Here is an 18,478-nt window from a genome sequence, read left to right on the forward strand (position 1 = left end):
CACCGCTCCTGCAGTGGCCCACCCGGACAGGCTCCATGCAAGGCCTTACCGCGGGGGTCCGGGGGCCTGGGGGTGCTGGCTGAGGGGAGCTTGTGTCCCCCCCCCCCCCTTTGTGCTTTTCCTTCTCTGGGTGTGCTGGGCATCGGCACCAGCATCAGGGGCCCGAGGAGTGGGGACCGGCCCGGCCTACTACTGGACCATCACAGTCTGGGCTCCGGCCGGCCTCCCCTCAAATGCTGGGTACAGAGCAGCGCTCTGCATGCTAGGCAAACCAGGCTGCCAGGGTCTCCCGTACATACCAGCCACCATGCCCAAGTCTAGTCCCTACACCAGGCCTCAGTTTCTCCATTGGCTTAAAGTGGTTACGGATGGCCCCCGAGCCTGCGAGAGAGGAGCGGGCGACCGGGGCCCAGCTGAGCGCGGGGCAAGCCAGACAAGAGCCTGCTCCTCTCTGCACTCCGAGGACCCCCTCCTGGGCACAGGTGGGCACCAGGATTCCTGCGTCCCTCCACCCCACCTGGGTGGGGCCTGGAGCACCGGTCACACAATCTCCTTTCTCTAGAGCCAGAAAAGCCGCGCGCCGTTACAGGCTGATGCCAGATGGCCACATTCTGGGGTACACGAGAGCGAGGGTGTGTCCAGGGGGCAGCTGTGACCGGAGACGGGTGTCCCCGGCAGATGTTGGGGGAACCGGGGAAAGCAGCTGACCTTCCACGCCGGGCCTGGCCGGGGTGGGGCGGGGCTGGGTCTGAATCTTTGGTCTAGAATTTGGTGGCCTCCTGGGCCGTGTCCAGAATGATGCTGGGTGCTGCCAAGGCCAAATCTTGTAGCCTTCCGCCCCCGGGGGGTGGAGGGGGAGCCAGAGACCACAGTCAACCGGCCCAGGCCCCCTGATGCCCATTCGCCGCACGCCCTCGCTCACGCGTCCCGACTCCCCCATCTCTGACAGCGGTTAGTTGACTCAAGTTCCATCAGACAAAGGAAAACACGTCACATTGCTACTTGGTAAAATGCGGGAGAACCACGACGCTGCAATCCAATCAGCGGCGACCATAAATACTCGGGGAGCTGGGAAGGGGGGAGGGAGTGGGGGGCTGGGGAGGGGTGGGGGCGGGGGAGGGGGTTTGGCAGAGGACACGCTTTGGAAAAGTGACACGTGAGTGTTTGCCAAAGACAAGGGATTCCAAGTCCGGCCGCCCTGGCGGGGTGGGGGGCGGAGGCGCCGAGGCCTCCTCCTCCCTGTCCCGGATTTGGGGGGCGTCCAGGATTCCGGGAGCCCCGGGTCTGAGCCCCGTGGCTGGACTTCCCGTTCCAAGCCCCCGAGGGGCCCTGAGCGCCTTCTGGTTTCGGGGTCTTGTTTTCGTGGCGCCTCTGAGCTTGGAAGGGACGGTTGGTTGATTGGCAACTGAGGCCGGATCCGCGGAGCTGGGCTGCTGGGCGCGGGGGGGGCGGCTGCTCTGTCCACGGCTCTCGGCCGAGCCGGTTTTGGGGTGCCAGCCCCCACCCCCGAGCAATCCTACCCTTTCTGGATGGCCTGCCCCTGCCGCTGCAGCGCTGTTTGTTTGACACAGGTGAGAGCGCAGGTAGACAAAGGGCGATCCCGCACCCGCCACGGCACCCGAGCTGGGGGAGCCCAGGAGGGGGTCTTGCCCCCAACATTGCAGATGCCACCAGCCCCCAAGGAGGCTCCTGAGCTCACTGGCTTGGAGACTGGGCGACCTTGGGCTGGGGACGGGGGGGTGGGGGGGGGGTGGGGGGGGGGAGGGCGGAAGTGTTCACCCAGTGCTGGCCGGAAATTTCCTGGCCTCTGGGAGTCAGGGAGAGGGGAGGGGAGAGGAGCAGCCTGTGGTGGTCCCCAGCCCCGGGGTCCACTGCTCACCCTCCTCGAGCACCTTCTAAAGAAGATGCTCCAGGCCGCTGAGGGGGGACCGGCCTGCAGGGCCCCGAGTGCCACGCATGGCCCAGGAGGAAAGGGTCCGAGGGGCCGGTGTTCTCCCAGAGGGCACCCTGGGCAGGACAAGACCAGAAGCTCATTACCCTGTGCCACCCTGGGGGATGGAAGGGGGTCGTGGGATGACCCCCCACCCTCTTGGACACCCCCGCGAGTGCCCCTCGTCTCCAAGGGTGGGGGGTTTCCTGCACACACTTCGAAGCCAGCTTCTCGGCGTTCGCCTATCCACTTTGGCATGTCCTTGGCTAGGACCATCTCCAGCCCTGCGGGGGCGGACAGGGACCTCTTCACTGGTCGAGTTTCTCCCGCCCCGGGTTTGGGAAGAGCCGCGCCTTCAGCCGGGCCCTGCTGTCCCCGGAAATTTCTACCCTGTGCTATTTTTTTTTGTCGGGGGGCTGGTGGGGGGCCGGGGGTTAGGGGGGCAGACCTCTGCCAGCTATACAAGCACCGAAGAATTGCTTTTGAAAATGAGATCTATTGCTGGCGAGATTGATTCAAGTGGTCAAAGTGATGACAACCAAGTGTCTACAGAGTCCTATGGTAAAAAAAATACAAAGAAAATTTGACCGAGTTCCCATAAAATACATCTAATTCAGTACAAATCTCCGCCTCACCCCCAGGGTCGGACACCACCGGTCCGTGGGGTGGGAGGTGGTTTTTTTTTTTTCTTTTTGTTTGTTTGTTTCATTTTGTTTTTGTACAAAATATTTCCCCCTGCCCAAATGGAAACAAAATACACATACTCACGATACCACACACATACACACAGTAACATTTTCTGTGACAATTAAAAAAAAAAAATCCTAGTGCAAATATAAAGCTCTGTAAACCTGGTCCTAGGAGAATCTAATGTTAGTAAACAGCGGGGAAGCAGCCCCGGGCGCGGGGGGGAGGGGGTTCACATCATGGTCTCCACGATGATGTGGGTGGGCTTCATGAGGGTGCCGTTCATGGTCAGGGTCTTGTGGGAGCCCACGTAGGGCGTGGCTCCCTCCTGCTCCACTGCCCAGCGGTTGGGCTCCCGTGGGGTCAGCAGGTACTTGAGTCTCTGCGGGAGGAAGGGACAGGGCCATCGTGAGCGTCCGCCGCCTTCTCGGACCCTCCCTGGTCAGGGCCTGGACCGGCTCCCCGTGATCCCCCAAAGCTGGGTCCTGGCCTTCAGTGGCCCGCGCCATCCCCGGGCTGACCACTCCCTGGCCTCCCCCTGCCACTCTCACAGGTCCCCCCTGCCCCAGGGACACCCGGGCAGAGCCCCCAGGGGTGCAATCTCCCTCCCATCCCTTGCGTCTCGGTTGAACCTTCTGACCAGCGAGGAGTCCGAAGGCTGTAGGACAGTTGTGCCTTGCCTGGGTGGGCTCTGTCCACCCAGTGGACAACCCTGTGAGCGGGAGGACCCTGAGGGTTCGCCCAGGTCCACACGGCTTCGCTTCAACCCCGCATTCCCGAGTTGCCCCCGGGAAGCGGCGGGCTTCATTCCCTGAGCCCCTTGGTGGCACTGGCCACACAGCCCCTTGAGGCCACTGGCTTGGAGAGTCCCTTCGGGGCTGCAACAGTGACCGTGACCCCCCTCCCAACCTCCCTCCCTGGAAAAAATCGCCCTAAAGGGCCAGGCAGGAAGCCACCCGGAAGGCTCCATCTCTTTGCTCAATCCGTCTGGATTGTTCTGTGTGACCAAGCATCAAGCCCAGGGCCTGGCATGTGCCTGGCAAACTGCTGGCCACTGAGCCATAGCCAGAGCCCCGTCTGCGCCCACAGTGCCAGTACAGTGGGTCAGGGGGCGGGGGGCACTGGTTGGGCACCTGCTGCCCAGGGCAGTGGGCAGCTCCCGGGACACACAGCAGGGACCGAGCAGTTCTGACCCTGGGCAGTTGCGAGGTCCAATCTGGCCTGTTCTAAAGGTTGGGGTGCGACTCCCTCCTCCCATCCTTTCCTCCCCCAAGCTGTGACCAAACCTCTGAACGGGGGCTGGGAAAGGGGACACCCCCCCCCCCCCAGACCCTCTGCTGTGTTTCCGGGAAATCTTTTCACTTCTGGGTGGCTCGGGGACATTCTGGAAGGTTCCAGGGAGGGGCGAGGGCAGGCCTGCGCCCAGAATGGCAGCATTTGAACAAAGGCCAGGCCCGCGCAGGGGTCGGGCTGACTCCTGCCGGGTCCCTGGTGTCCACTGAGAAGACAATGGGCCTCCCCCGCTGCAGGAGCCGCCCAGGCGTCCAGGCTCCAAGCTGCCCCTCGGGCCCGGGCCTCCTTCCTGCTGCGTCCAGCGCCTCCAGGCCTTCCCCACTGCGGAAACCCACCCAGCCCAGCCCAGGGCAAGCCGGGCCCAGGACATCCTGGCTCCAGATTTTTAAGAGAATAACAATAAAAACGGCCCAGAACAAAGCCCTGAGCCGAGTCCTGGAGCCGGCCCAAACCCCAAGGTTAAGGGAGATTCTAAGAAAAGGATTTCTTGGAAAGCGCCCCAGCCGCCGGCAGGCCTGGAATGTCCAGCATTGTTGGGGGGTTCCTCGGGGGCTGTGGGGTGCTGCCAGGGCAGGACGCCCCCCCAGCTCCACTGTGGGCAGAGTCGAGGTGTGTGGGCCCCCTGGGCGCAGAGCCCTAGCCGGGGGCCCCCAGACACCCCGTCGTCACCCCGGCCCTCTGCTGGGCCCAGATGCCAAAGGCCTTGACACTCCCGTGTCCTTCTCGACCAGCCAAGTGCCTCCCGCTCCCCACTCTTTCTGGGGGTCCCCTTCCGCTCCCTGCACTCCTATCACCCCCAGTCACACCGAGGGCACTGTCGGGGGCCCCCGCGCTCACCACGAGGAACGGCCCCTCCGTCTGCAGCAGGCGGACGACCATGACCAGGGGGATACACAGCATGGACGACAGGGCCAGGCTCCAGCCCAGCCCGATGGCCCAGTCCGGGTACTTGTACACTTTGTTGTAGGTCAGGGGCACGTACTTGGCGAGAGAGAAGATGAAACATCCCTGTGGAGGGGAGGAGGGGGGGTGGTCAGGGGGTGGTCAGCCCAAGTGCTCCCTGCAGGGGGGAGGTGAGGGTTCGAGAGGGTCCGAGACCGCGAGGGCTGCAGTGCTCGTCTTACCCCACCCGGTGTGGGGAATGTGCTGGTCACTCCTTTTCCTGCCCCGGGCAGGGAGGGGACCCCTAAGACCGTGTAAGGGTCCCAGATGTGAGGCAGCCAGACAGCCTGGGCTCGGCCTCTGGGCAAACTTTTATTTATTTTTTCCTTTTTGGGCCACCCCCGGTGATGCTCAGGGGTTACTCCTGGCTCTGCACTCAGGAGTTACTCCTGGTGGTGCTCCAAGGACCATATGGGACGCTGGGAATCGAACCCGGGTCAGCCGCGTGCAAGGCAAACGCCCTCCCTGCTGTGCTATCACTCCAGTCCCTCTAGGCAAACTTTAACATCTGGAACAGCATCCCCGGACCAGGTGTGGGTTATCCACCAGGGGAAAAGAACTTGGGGGGGGGGGCAGGAGGCTCTGGAGCAGGGAGTGGGGGGCGGTCAGGGAAAGCCAATGGACAGTAGGGGAGGGGAGAGAAGGCACAGAGAAGGCACTAGGTCTCTGGCATGAGTCAGCCAGGCCAAGCGACACCCCTTTTTCTGCCCCTGTGGGTGAGGCTGGGCCACCTCACTGCAGCCTGGACAGCGGCTCACTGCTGACCTGTGCAATTCAGCGGAGAGAGGAAGAAACCCAGGCTCTGCGGGACAGGGGCTCAGTGAGGGCTGGATCCCGGGTAGCAACCTCGCCCTGTACCTCAGCGGCTGCCTCTGTGGGGAGGCCTCCACCCTTCACAGTCCTGCTAAGTGACCACAGCGACCCCCAACAATGCTCTGCCCGCTCCAGGTTGGCACCCCTCCCCCCCCAACAAAGTCCCGCTGGTTTTAGAAAAATTTTTGGTTTTGTTGCAGGGATTTGGGCCAGTGCTCAAGGCTGACTCTCGGCCCTGTGCTCAGGCATGACTCCTGTGGGCCCGGGGACCAGCGGGGATGCTGGGGATGGAGCCCAGGTGAAGCGTTAGTAAAAGGCAGTGCTGACCTACGTGGAGGGCCGGGGCCTTAGGGCGGGGGACCCGCATGTCCCACAGGCCTGCTTCCAGCCGACCAGGAGCCGGCCCTGGGGGTGTCCTCGAGAGCCAACACTGATAGGGGGACTACAGGGGCACATGGACAGCGAGGAAGGGGGCTTCAGGGCGTATCTCTGCCTGGAGGTGCTGGGCCATGAAACTTTTTCCTTTTTGGGCCACACCTGGCGATGCTCAGGGGTTCCTCCTGGCTCTGCACTCAGGAATTACTCCTGGCGGTGCTCAGGGGACCCTATGGGATGTTAGGGATCGAACCCGGGCATGCAAGGCAAATGCCCTCTCTGCTGTGCTATCGCTTCAGCCCCTGGAGCTGCTGAACACCCCCAAGATCAGCTACCTCGTCCCAAGGCCCAGGACTCTGGTTTCCTAATCAAAGATCCGGAAGGTTCTCCAGAGTTCTGGAGGGGCCTAGAGGATGGTTCACTGCTCTGGCCTGGCGCCCCTGAACTTTGCCGCTGCCGGACCCACATTCTTCTCATTGAAAGCTCTGCATGGACCCAGCCAGCTCCTCTACCTTGCCATAATGTGCTCCCCACTCCTCCCCAAACGTGCTCTCACTCCTCCTCCCACAGAGGCACCTCGGGGTGGGCAGCGTGGCAGGCACGGGTCACAGGGGACAAGCTGCAATCACGGAGAAGAGGAAGAGGAGGACTTACAACACAGAGAACCGGAGTGACCACGGCCCAGCTGTATTTCATCCAGGGCCCGGGCCGGTAGCCGATCATGTCTTCAATACCGTCATAGAAGTTATCAGTGCCTGCGGGAACGGGAACGGAGGTGAGGCGGGCTCCCGGGGGCCTCCTCCAGGCCCGTGTCGCTCCCTTCTCAGACCCACACCCCCGACCCTGGCATGGCCAATCCACAAACGGGCCTTTCCTGGGCCCCCGAGCAGGAACTAGGGACACAAGGAATTCCTGCCCCGCAGCCTCAGCATGGGGGTCATTTGTGGGGGACAGGGGCATCCAGGGGGGAGGAGTCCAGGGAGGGAAGGCCTTGGTGTTCGGCTCAGAGGAAGGCCCCCTGGGATTCACTTCCTGAAGCAGCTAAACAAAGACCCCAGAGCGAGGATGGGAGGCGACCGACACTTACCATAGATCCAGGCAATAACAAAACATTCAAAGAATGCAACCCACAAAAGGCATACACCGCTAGCTGCATAGTAGTCAAAGAGTTGAAACACATACATGCCACCCTGTAGGGGAGTGAGAAAGAGAGAGACGGTGATAAGTCAGGTCATAGTACATCCCCTTCAAATACAAAGAGCACTGGCCAGTCAATAAGAAACAGACACCCCCCCCCCCAAGAGGAAGATGGGCAGAAAACCAGATGTAGGTCAACATTCCAATTTGGGGGTCTGGAGTGATAGTATAGTGGGTAGTGCACTTGCCTGGTATAAGGCCAGCCTGAGTTTGATCCCTGGCATCCCATATGGTCCCCCAAACCCTGCCGGGAGTGATCTCTGAGCAGAGTCAGGAATAAGCCCTGAGCACTAGTGTGTGTGACCTCCAAGCACCCCAACCCCGCCTGCCCCAATGCCATATCTAACAAGGTTTAAAACACACAGACAAGGGACTGGAGCGATAGCACAGCAGGTAGGGTGTTTGCCTTGCACGCGGCTGACCTGGGTTCAATTCCCAGCATCCCATATGGTCCCCTGAGCACCGCCAGGAGTGATTCCTGAGTGCAGAGCCAGGAGGAACCCCTGTGAGTCGCCGGGTGTGACCCAAAAAACAAACAAAACAAAACAAAACACATAGACAAGAGGACCAGAGAGATAGTTCAGTGGTTAGGGCGCTTGTTATGCACACAGCCGACCTGGGTTCAATCCCCGGCATCCCGCATGGATCCCTGAGCACTGCCAGGAGTGACTCCTGAGTGCAGAGGCAGGAGCAATCTCTGAGCATCACTACCTGTGGGCCCCCTTCCCACTCCCCAAAATATATATACAAGCAAACAAGAAAAACAACAGCAAAATGTGACCTGCCATAGCACAGAAAGAAAAATGGCCGAGAAGCTCTTCACAGGAGCCCCGTGGTCCCTGCCACGTGCCCCAAGGGCAGCAGAGGCGGCACAGCTCACGGGAGGACCTGGGGGAGGGTAGTCCTGACAGACACCTCCAGCAAAGCGCTTGTTTAGTTTTTCTTCTTCTTGGGTCACACCTGGCGATACTCAGGGGTTACTCCTGGCTCTGAGTTCAGGCGTTACTCCTGGCAGTGCTTGGGGGAGCATATGGGATGCTGGGAATCGAACCCAGGTCGACTGCGTGCAAGGCAAACGCCCTCCCTGCTGTGCTATTGCTCCCACCTCAAAGTGCTTGTTTTCTGTCAGACCAGTGGGCTGCAGGGCGGAAGCGGGTCGCCAGTGTGACCCTTTGCTGAGGACTCTGGGGAGAGGCCAGAGTCGGGTCCTGGGGGGCGGGGCGCCACCCGCTCCTCTCACCGGCTCCCTGTTGGCTCCTTGGCCTGTGGCCACACAGTGCTCACCCCCCGGCCCCTCCTCACTGCACTCCCTTCAACCCCCCCCCTCGAACAGGGCGGAGCCCATGCACGGAGCTGTTGGCTTGGTTGGTGAAATGTCACCAGGAGTGACCCCGAGCCCCTGAGCACTCTGTGGAAGCCCCCAGCCCCAATATAGCTAAAACTAATGGGGCTGGAGCGATAGCACAGCGGGGAGGGCGTTTGCCTTGCATGCCGCCGACCAGGTTCGGTTCCCAGCATCCCCTAGGGCCCCCTGAGCACCGCCAGGAGTAACTCCTGAGTGCAGAGCCAGGAGAGACCCCTGAGCATGGCCGGATGTGACCCAAAAAGGAAAAACAAAACAAAAATCAAAGTGTGGGTTGGGAGGTGCTCCTCACGGCCTGCCACAGACACGGGCGGCCAAGCTATCGGGACGTCAGGTCCCCTCCACGTCAGGAGCATACATGGGCCAAGCAGCTTGTTCAAGGGGCTCAGTCGAGCCCCCCTGCCAGGCCAACCTGTGCAGGGGAGGGGGCCGAGGGGAGCAGGTGCCACCGCTGGGTGCCCATGGGGAGCTGGACACACCTGAGTGGGAAGGACTTGGGAGCTGGGGACCCTCCAAGGAAGCAGAGCTGGGGCGGAAGCCACGTGGAAGCCACCTACCTCCGTCACCATCATCAGCCCCAGCAGGTAGCTGACGCTACAGATGAGGGCGATAAAGATTTCCCGACGGTAACCCTTCCTTAGGAAGGACGGGTAAAGGTCAACCAAGGACGTGATCTGTCCTTCGACTTCAACAAACTGCGGGAGAGAGGGGAGGGGCGTGAGTGGCGGGCGCGAGACCCTCCCCCGCCTCCCCGGCCCCGCACCGGGGTGGGTGGGGGTCTGTGCCCAGCACAGCCCGTCTCTGCCCCTCATCAGGGTCCCTCCCTGCACCCTGGCTGGAGCCATCGTCGGTCTTCACGCATCTGGGCCTCAGTTTCCCCACTGATTCAGGAGCCCAGGAGACCTTTCTTGTAGCACTGGGGATCGAACCATGATACCCACAACATGTAAGATATGTCTGTCTGTCCGTCCCTCTGAGCCCCTTCACCTCGGGGTCTCGCCTGGCTGTCACCTGCACGCCAGGCTCTCGGCACAGGGGGCCAGGGGGGTCGTGTGTGCTGCTGCCCGTGGTCCCAGTGCCCCTTCCTCGGCTCCCAAGGCCTCCTGGGAAGGGCCTGTCTTCCTACTGAGGCTCCGGGTGACCCCCCCCAATCTTGCCACCCCACCAACCACCCTGGACACGGGGCCACAGTGGCATAGAGGTCACCACTTCCTTAAGGGTGGCCCAGGCTCCGTGTGGTCACAGCCGTCACCAACGGAACCAGCGCTGACCAAGGGGCCCAAATGTGGCACATGTCTACTGCACATTCTGGAAGTGAAACTGGGGCCGAGAGGTTTGTGAACGGCCACGGCCATGCAGCCCTGGCAGGGGAACTGCAAGCCGCCCTGCTGTCTGGGGGCGGGGGTGGGGGGGTCGGAGCTGCCCCGAGTGAGCCGTAGGAGTGCGAGAAACGTGGCCTGGTGGGCAGAAATGAGAGGCGATCCAGACTGGAGTAAGGGGGGTCCACAAAAGGGGGTGACCATCTGACCCTGGGTCAGGAACCTAAGTAGCCCCCACAATGGAGCCGAGCTAAGGCCTGGGGTCACCGAGAGCCATGGCCCAGCCCAGGCGACCGTGAGGGGCTTCTCCGAACCTCAGCTCCACCCCTGCAATACGGAGCAAGCCTGCCTCTGCCGTGAGCGGGCCCTGCGGGAGGTTCCCAAACCTTCGGTCACAGGGACCAGGGTCGGGTACGTGGGGGCTGGCACGGGTGAGCTGTGGGCAACTCGGGGGCAGATGTCTGCTTCTACGTGGGTGACACCCACACGAAACACGGGCACAGTGGCCCGAAAGCCCAGAGAGGGCCCCCAGACAAGCACCTGGGCGTCTGCATCTGCACGGGAAGAAGCTCCTGGCACCCCAAAGCGTCCGGCTTCGACTCCTGCTTCCCCGAGCACCACCAGGAAGGGGCTCCCAGGGACTCAGCCCGTGCGGCTCCCCCAGGTAACATGGTCAGGTAAAATGGTCAGTGGCCTGCAGACAACCCCACAAGCCCAGAAGGCCGGGCTGCAGTCAGGCCCCAGGGAGCCCCCCCAGACCGTCCCCTGTATACCCCACTCCCACAGGAAAGAAGCCAAGGATGGGGGCAGGCTGGGCCAGGACCGCAGGACCCAGACGTTCCCCTTCCGAGCTCAAAACCCTCCCCTGTCCCCGAGGGTCCCCACCGACTGCTCTGAGCTGCGGGCAGAGTGGGAACCCACGGCTCAGGGGACACTCCCCACGGCCCCTCCCCCTGGCCTCTTGCGGACAGAAGCCTAATGAATAACCCCCTGGCCAGCTCCCGAAGCCGGTGCTACAGCCCCAGAGGCCTATTCCGGGCCCGAGATGTCATTCTTCATCATTTATTAACTCTCTGTTTTTGTTTCTTTGCTTTCACTTGGCTCTCTGGAAGGAGTTAGAAGGCCGTTTGCTTCGGGCCTCCGAAGGCCGGGCTCATTAAGGAGGAATGAAGAGTGACACGACCCAGTCCTTAGGAGCTCGGGGGCCCCCGACGGCCGCTGGGACTCCGCTCTCGGCCTCCCACATGTTTTCATTCCCCTCCCGGCTAATGGGCCCCTCGCCTGCCAACTCCTCTGCGGCTCTTGACCCCGCTGGCTCCTCTCGGCCTGACCTTCTGAGAGCCATTCCCACCCGTCCACCCGGTTCCGGTCCAGCTGGCCGCACCCTGGACATTGGCCGGGAGGTGAGGCCCCCGGGGTGGACGCGGAGATCACGGGGCTCCCCTGCTGCTGAACAGACGAGCACGAGGAAGGGGCAGAGGCTCGTTCCAGAGCGACAGCCCAGAGGACTTCCCGGCACGTGGTCCCCGAGCCCTGGAGCAGAGCCAGGCGTCATCCCTGAGCACTGCTGGGTGTGAACCCCCCCAAAACAGACAAACAAAAATCCAGACCCCCAGCACCCGACCCTCAGTCTGAACTTGGCCACGGTCCCCGGGGGTGAGCAGGCCAGCTCACACCGTGTCTGGGTTGACACCTGCACCCCGCCTGGGTCCATCCACACCACGGTCTGGAGAGGCCAACCAGGAGTCTCCCCTTTGCCCCCCAGCACTACAGAGAGGCCAGGAGGAAACTGAGGCTCAGGAGGGAGCGAGTGAGTCTGGCTGCCGTGTTAGCCCAAAGCCACACGCTGCCCCTCAGCAAATGCCGGGAAGAGGAACTGGGGTGGGGACCGGAAATCGGGGCCCACAGAGCTCAGGGCTGGTCAGAGCAAGGTCCCAGCCCCCAAGCACCGAGTTAGGGGGATCACTTCCCTCTGGCAGACACTACACACCCAGGACAGCTGCCCCCGAGTCGTGGCCCCACAGGATTAATTCTGGGGCTGCTGGGTCGCTCTGGGCTGCTGTCACTCCGGCTCAGCTCTGGTCCCCTTAATTCCCGTCGGGGACTCCAGGGGAGGCAAGGCTGGCCCTCGGGGAAGGGGCGCCCTGTCCCGCGGCTGGAGGTGGTAGGCAGGGTCCCCCCACATGGGCAGAGCCCCCCACGCCCGCCCCGTGCCTACCTGGCTATCCAGTCCAAGCAAGAGAAGCATAATGAAAAAAAGGATGGACCAGAAGGTGGGCAGCGGCATCATGGTCACGGCTTTCGGGTAGGCGATGAAGGCCAGGCCAGGACCTAGAGGGAAGAGAAGCGGGGGGCAGGGGGGGCCGTCACACAGGGGCCTCAGGGCGGAGACGGGCCTGAGCTCTGCCCTGGGGGAGGCCAGGCCTCTTGCACGCCGGGGCTCGGGAGGGGGGGGGGGTCCCCCTGGTTAAGCACATGTCTCCTGGGCGGCAGCAGAGCGGCCCCCCCACACCCCAGAATCAGACGCACCCCAGCTGGGAACGGAGCCAGGCCTCGATCCCCGGCCCGGGGAGACGGGACCCCACACCAGTGCACCCCCAGCAAGGCGGGAAGGTTCTGGTCATCCGCCCAGGGCCTCGTGAGCGGGGAGAAGTAGGGAGACCAACGCACACGACCCCGCCCCAACCTCCAAGGCTGACCACAGGCCCCACTGGGCCCAGAGCTTGGCCGCTGACCACTGAGCCCACCATGGGCCTTCCTGTGCCTCAGTTTCCCTATCTGACACGGTCACTCCCAAGGGGCATCCTGGGAGGCCAGAGGGTGGCCGGGTCCTACAGAGGGCGCTGGGGGCAGAGGCTTCTCCTGCCCGAGAGGCGAGAGGCCACGAAAGCCCCCCTCCCCCCCACCAAAGTGAGAAGCACAAAACCAACAACGACAAGACCAAACCCAGAGCCCAGAGCCCGAGACCCCGGGGTCTCTGGCATGACAGCAGGAACAGGTGGAGCCCTTCTGGTTCAGAGGGAACCACTGGCCCCAGCTCCAACCTCTGTACCTCAGGCAGGGAAGCCCAAGAGAGCTGGGGGCAGGGCCCGAGGCGGCCCAGGACATTGGGTCTCCCCCTCTCGGTCCTGACCCCATGAGGAACAGCATCCCGTCAACTGTGAGATGGATGGAAAAGGGGCCCAGCCCACTCTCCGCTCTCCCGTCCGCCCACCAGGGACCCCAAGCTCATTCCTGCACCTGGGCTGGCCTTCCTCACTCCCTTCCAAGTGCCCAGTGACCGAGGGCCGGCCCCGCAGAGGGCCACACGCCCCCATACCCGCAGCCCCCAGCAGGCGCGCTGACCCTGTCCTGGGTTAAGAGGTCCAAGTGCGCATGTCAGAGGGAGGACCACCCTGGAGTAAACGACAACCTTGGGGACAGGCGGAGGATGAGAACGGAAGTCACCGGGAATGGGGATGCGGCCACTAATGTTCCCGGTACCCGGGTGCCCCCGACGGCCAGCACAGGCGGGGCGAGGGGCATCCCAGCCTCTGCACCATCCCCACTGCCCATGCCCAGGAGGACACAGCTATTCCCAGAGACCTCCTGGGTCCCGACTGTCCCGCCCTAAGGCGGGGACAGTGTCTAAGGTCGGCTGTACAGCCAGGGCAGGGGCCCGTGCTCTAACTGGGCATGCGGGAAGTGGGGCACTGTCCTGCAGGTCATGGGGGTCCTGCCAAGACCCCAGCTCTGCCTCTGCCCAGCCCGGGTCTCCCCATCTGTCAGCCACGGTCCCCCAGACCCCCAGAGCTGGGGTTCTATGGGGTGAAGTTCCAGGGACTCCCGACCCTGTAGGGGTGCTCCCCGCCCCGGTCCTCCGTCCCAGGACCCCCCACTGGGTGGGAGGCGTGGGGGAGGATCGGGTGCGCTAAGGACGCCTTCCAAGCCCCCTGGTGCCCCCCTGAAGGGTGGGGAGACGCGGGGGGGTAAGGGGGGCCGTCAAAGCAGCTGCTGAGAGCATCCGTGGAAAATGCTAGAACAGTGGCTCCTACGACACTGCTGTTCCGAGGCCCTCAGGCCCTCGAGGTGAAAGGCCTCCCGTGTCAGATTCCAGAACCTTCCTGCTGGTGCTCCAGCACTGCAACCTGGGAGCAGGTCCTGTCACTTTAAGGCCCCTCCGCTGTTGGCAGGTGACCCTCCCCGAGGGGCGCGGGGGTCCCTGTGCTTCTCCCTGGCCCCACTGTGAGCGAGCGAACCATTGGTGGGGAGGAGGAGGAGGTCGATTCGCTTGGAGCGAGCATCGGGAGCCAAGTGCGACACACAGAAACCAGAGCTGAGACAGCGACGAGGTGGCCCGCGGGTGCTGACCCCGGCCCGAGATGGCAAGCGGTTTCTGTCGCTGAAACCAGCAGTTCCCCGGGGAAAGGAAGGGGAGGGTGGGGTGGGGGAAGACCACACAAAAGTCGCTCGAGAGCCCCCAAACCCCGTGGTTTCTGCCGCCCCTTGGGCCAAACTGGAACAAAAGTCTTTAAAATGTCGCTTTTGAGACTCGGGGGCACATCTTGTTGGGGGGGGGTCCATTTCGGAAACCAAGCTCGTCCCCCCCCCAGCCCCCTGGGGGGTCTGGCTTCATGCCTGCAGTACTCGGCTTACACACTAGGTGGCAGTGCCCACCACCACTGCCACAAGACCACCGTACCTGACTCAGCCACATCAGCAATGTCCACCCCTTGCTCTTGTGCCATGAAGCCCAGGATGGAAAAAATTGCGAAGCCAGACACAAAACTGGTACCACTGTTCAGGCATCCCAGCAGCATACAGTCCCTAAGTTACACATATGTCAGGGAGCAAGTTAATTCACAACACAAGGAAGCCAGGCTCCCTACTCTTTTTCTTTCTTTAATCATCATTTCTAAGCTGCACCAGGCCCCCTGGCGCGACACTTGCCTGTACGAGTTGTACTTGTATTTGTTGTAGCTCCCCAGCGAGGTCATGGCCCCCAGACAGATGGCGTAGGAGAAGAAGATTTGGGTCCCAGCATCGATCCAGACCTGGGGGGGGGCAGGGGCGGGAGAGGCGAGAGAGAGAAAAGAAGGGGCCATGAGGGCGGGCTTCCTGGAGGCGGCAGCAAGGACTCTGGCCTCTGTGCTCACAGGTGGCCAGCCTGCCCTGGCCTCCAAGGGCACTGCCAGGGATGGATCCTGGGCTGCAAGGAAACCCAGGAGGGGAGGGAAGAGGACCCCAGGTGTGAGGTGTTGGGGCGAAAGTGCTGGGATTGTGCGGCTGGCCCCTGGCTCACAGCAGGGGGGGCCAGTCAGGATGCCCCGGGCTCCTGTTTCCCACCTCGAGCTGGCCCCAGTGCCCAGCCCCACACAGCTCTTTTGTGGGCTGATGGGTCAGATTTCAGCCCCGGGCAGACACGGGTGGCTCAGGGCCGCTGCAGCTCCTGGGAAGGGGTGGGGGGTGGGCATTCCTGGTGGATTATGCAGACAAAGCGACTCTCCAGAACCTTCCCCAGGAAGCTGCTCTCCAGCTGTCCAGGACTGCTGGCCAAGCCCAGGGAGTACAGCGGGAGGAGGCAAGTCCCGGGGGGGGTCTGTACCAAGCGACCCAGAACCCCCCTATCCCGGCCCCCAAGGAGACACTCACTGGCCCGTCGCATTCCCAGGTCGGGCTCTGAATCCCACCCGCAGGCCCAGCCCAGCGACACCCCCTGTGCCGGGCAGAGCCAGCCCGGGGAGGCGGGTGGCCGCAGGCCCGTTTCTGCTCCCTTTACCTGGCAGGGCGCCCGCACGAGGCGCCCTAATTGGTGGCCTCAGGGGTCCTCCTCGAGCAAAGATACACAGCCAGCCGGGAAGGCCCCGAGCCCGGCGCGGCACCCGGTGGAAAAGTACCAGCACCCACGGCCCGGCTGGCGCCGTGCACCCAGGAAGCCCCCACGGGGCTCCCCCACCCCTCCCGGCCCCGCCGTACCTGTGGGTCCTTCAGGCGGGTGATGTCGGGGTAGAGATAGAATTTGATGCCGGCGCCCGCGCCGGGCAGCGTCAGGCCCCGGACCAGCAGCACCAGGAGCATGGCGAACGGGAAGGTGGCCGTGAAGTAGACAACCTGGGCGGGAGAGAGTGTGTCAGAGGACAGAAGGCGCGTGGCGAGGCCACTCGGCCCGCAGTGCTCACAGACTTGGCCCCAGCACGGGAGGCAGGTGGGGGTCACTCTGGCTGTGTGAGCTTGACACAGGCGCTGACCCTCTCTGGGCCCCAGTCACAAGACCACCTGGGGCCAGCTTGGGGTCTTGTGTGGACACAGGCACAGGCTTTGCTGGGAGCACATGGAAGCTTCTGGAAGGACAGGAGACAGGCAGCACCTGTCCTTCCTTGGGCCACGGGCGTCCCAGACGGGGCCGGGCCGCGTGGCATGTGTGTGCTGGGGACCCAGGAGGCACCTGCCCCTCCCCTCCATCCCCAGGGCGCATCTCCACAGAGCCTGCTGGGGCCCAGCCTCTCCTGCGGATTTTTCCATCTTCCCTTCTGGGCAGGAAGTTTCCAGAAAGGGTCTCTGTGCCCAGAGTCGGGGAGGGAGTATAAGGGGCCTGGCGGAAGGGCCGGTGGCACCATGCCAGGGTGGGTACCGCACCTCGTCTGCTCTGCGGGGACCCCACGGGGCTGGATCCTGGGCGGTCACCAGCCCTCTGAACAGGAACGGCCGGACTGGGGGTCCCTGAAGGGTGGCCTGGCCCCACAGCCCACCAGCCCAGCCCCTGTGGATGAAGCACTTACTGCGTGCCCGGAGCGGCTCCCGGTGGCCCTGCATGGAGGGGCTGGGCCGGGCAGCGTGAAGGGAGGGCTGGGACGCCCCATGCTGCCTCGGTTCCCTTGCCTGCCTGTCTGTGTGTCTGTCTGTGGTCTATCCATCTGTCGCTGTCCAGATGCCCAGGTCTTTGTGTCTGTCTGTGCCTGTGCCCGTCCATCTGTCCGTGCGCTCCCACACTGGACCCTGGGCAGGTCTCGGCAGCACTCTCCTGCTCACCCCACAGCCGTGCTCCTGGGCCTCAGTTTCCCCCGCCACCCTCCCTGTTTGCCAGGATGGGGCAGCTCAGGAAGCAGCCAGGGAGCAGGACAGGCCTAACCGCGGCTCCTCCTTTCCTGAGGGCAAAGTGTCCGCGAGTGGCCTCTCCACCGGGACCACGGCCATGCCTGGACTCAAACAATGGGCGCTGGCAGCAGGTGCCCCCCGGAGCGGCCACTTCAAAGCCCCCAACACTGGCCGGGTCCAAGACTTCATCTGGGACACAGGGCATGGGGGGACAACCCTCCAGGTCTCCACACGCTGGACTCCCCCTGAAGTCTCCCATGGGGACACCCGGGGCAGGACCTTGGTGCCCCTCCAGCCACTGAAGAGGTGGGGCCCACCACCTACACTCCCAGAGGGGGAAACTGAGGCCCAGGAGGGAGCTGTCCCCTGCCCAGAGCTTGGTCCAGCGCCTTTGGCCACAGAGAGTTTCACTGTGTGTGTGTATATGTGCGTGTGTGTGAGTGTGTTGTGTGTTTGTGTGTGTGTGTGTGCATGGTGTGTGTGCGTGTGTAGGTGTGTGTGCATGTGTGTGCGCGTATGTGTGTGCGTGTGTAGGCGTGGTGGTCGCCCCCCTACCCGCAGCCAGCACCCCTCTCAGAGCATGCCCCGCCCCCGGCCTCGCTGGAAACCCCCCCCCCTTGTTTTGCAGGTTCCTCGGTCTGTGGACGAGCCCCTGAGAACGTGGCTCTCAACTTTTCCGTGACTCCCCCGGGAGCCTCGGGGGAGCGGCTGGTGCCAGGCGCGCCAGTGGCCCCGGGCAGCGGCTCGGCAGGCCCCGCCACGGCCGCGGTATTTTTCCACTCCTGCTGGCGAGTCTCCGTGGCTCCTCTGAGCCCTCGACCCAGAAGCCGCATGGCCCCATTGCTCTGGAAACGCAGGCGGACAGCTGCGCGCTGCCCCAGGGATGGGGCCCGGGCCCCGGAGCCTTCTGTGGGGGTGCGGGCCTGGCCAGCACGGTCACTCGTCCCAGAAGCAGGGGATGGAGGGCCACGGCTCACTCATGCAACACCAGGGGAAACTGAGGCTTGAGGGGGCCAGGGCAGCTCCTGGGGTCAGCCTCAGCCAGGCCGAGCTGACAGCCCCCACCCCCGCTACCCAGGGGCAGCCTCCGGGGACTCGTCCCTCCCAAGTGGAGGTCAGGCTCGACACCCCTAGGTGCTCTGAGAGGCTGGGAGTGCAGGAAGAGAAGGGACCGGGGGGCAGGGCAGCCAGGAGAGGGTCTGGGGTGCATGGCTTCCAACACAGGCTGTGTGTCCTCGGACAGGTCAGTTAACCTCTCTGTTTCCATCGGCGGGAGCCCAGACCAAGAGGAGCGGAGGAGCGAGGTGACACTCAGACAGTGACCGGATGGGTCCCCTGCCTGCACCCCACGCAGGGTGGCATTCCCCGCTGCAGCAGGCCCAAGCTGCTCTCTGGCCAGGCTGGGAGGCACAGCAGGTGGGGGGGGGGGGGGGCGGGCAGCGCCGGTGGGCAGTGAAAAAAAAGCCCACAGAGCTGCGTCGTGGC

The 18,478-nt window shown here is 63.5% G+C and overlaps 1 protein-coding gene across 1 annotated transcript in view; it reads right to left on the reverse strand.

Moving 5' to 3' along the window:
- Nucleotides 1–1,889: 1,889 nt before the first annotated feature.
- Nucleotides 1,890–18,478, reverse strand: part of SLC6A6 (solute carrier family 6 member 6) — a 62,389-nt gene continuing 45,800 nt past the window's right edge. The window contains exons 7-15 of the mRNA XM_056129584.1: nucleotides 15,875–16,009; nucleotides 14,849–14,952; nucleotides 14,601–14,725; nucleotides 12,138–12,250; nucleotides 9,158–9,295; nucleotides 7,128–7,230; nucleotides 6,695–6,795; nucleotides 4,748–4,918; nucleotides 1,890–2,999 (exon numbers count right to left, since the gene is read on the reverse strand). Of these exons, the coding sequence (XP_055985559.1) occupies nucleotides 2,850–2,999; nucleotides 4,748–4,918; nucleotides 6,695–6,795; nucleotides 7,128–7,230; nucleotides 9,158–9,295; nucleotides 12,138–12,250; nucleotides 14,601–14,725; nucleotides 14,849–14,952; nucleotides 15,875–16,009 (1,140 nt within the window). The 3' untranslated portion in view covers nucleotides 1,890–2,849. The remainder of the gene's footprint in view (nucleotides 3,000–4,747; nucleotides 4,919–6,694; nucleotides 6,796–7,127; nucleotides 7,231–9,157; nucleotides 9,296–12,137; nucleotides 12,251–14,600; nucleotides 14,726–14,848; nucleotides 14,953–15,874; nucleotides 16,010–18,478) is intronic.

Source organism: Sorex fumeus, unplaced genomic scaffold (genome assembly GCF_029834395.1).
Source record: "Sorex fumeus unplaced genomic scaffold, SorFum_2.1 ptg000072l, whole genome shotgun sequence".
NCBI lineage: Eukaryota > Metazoa > Chordata > Mammalia > Eulipotyphla > Soricidae > Sorex > Sorex fumeus.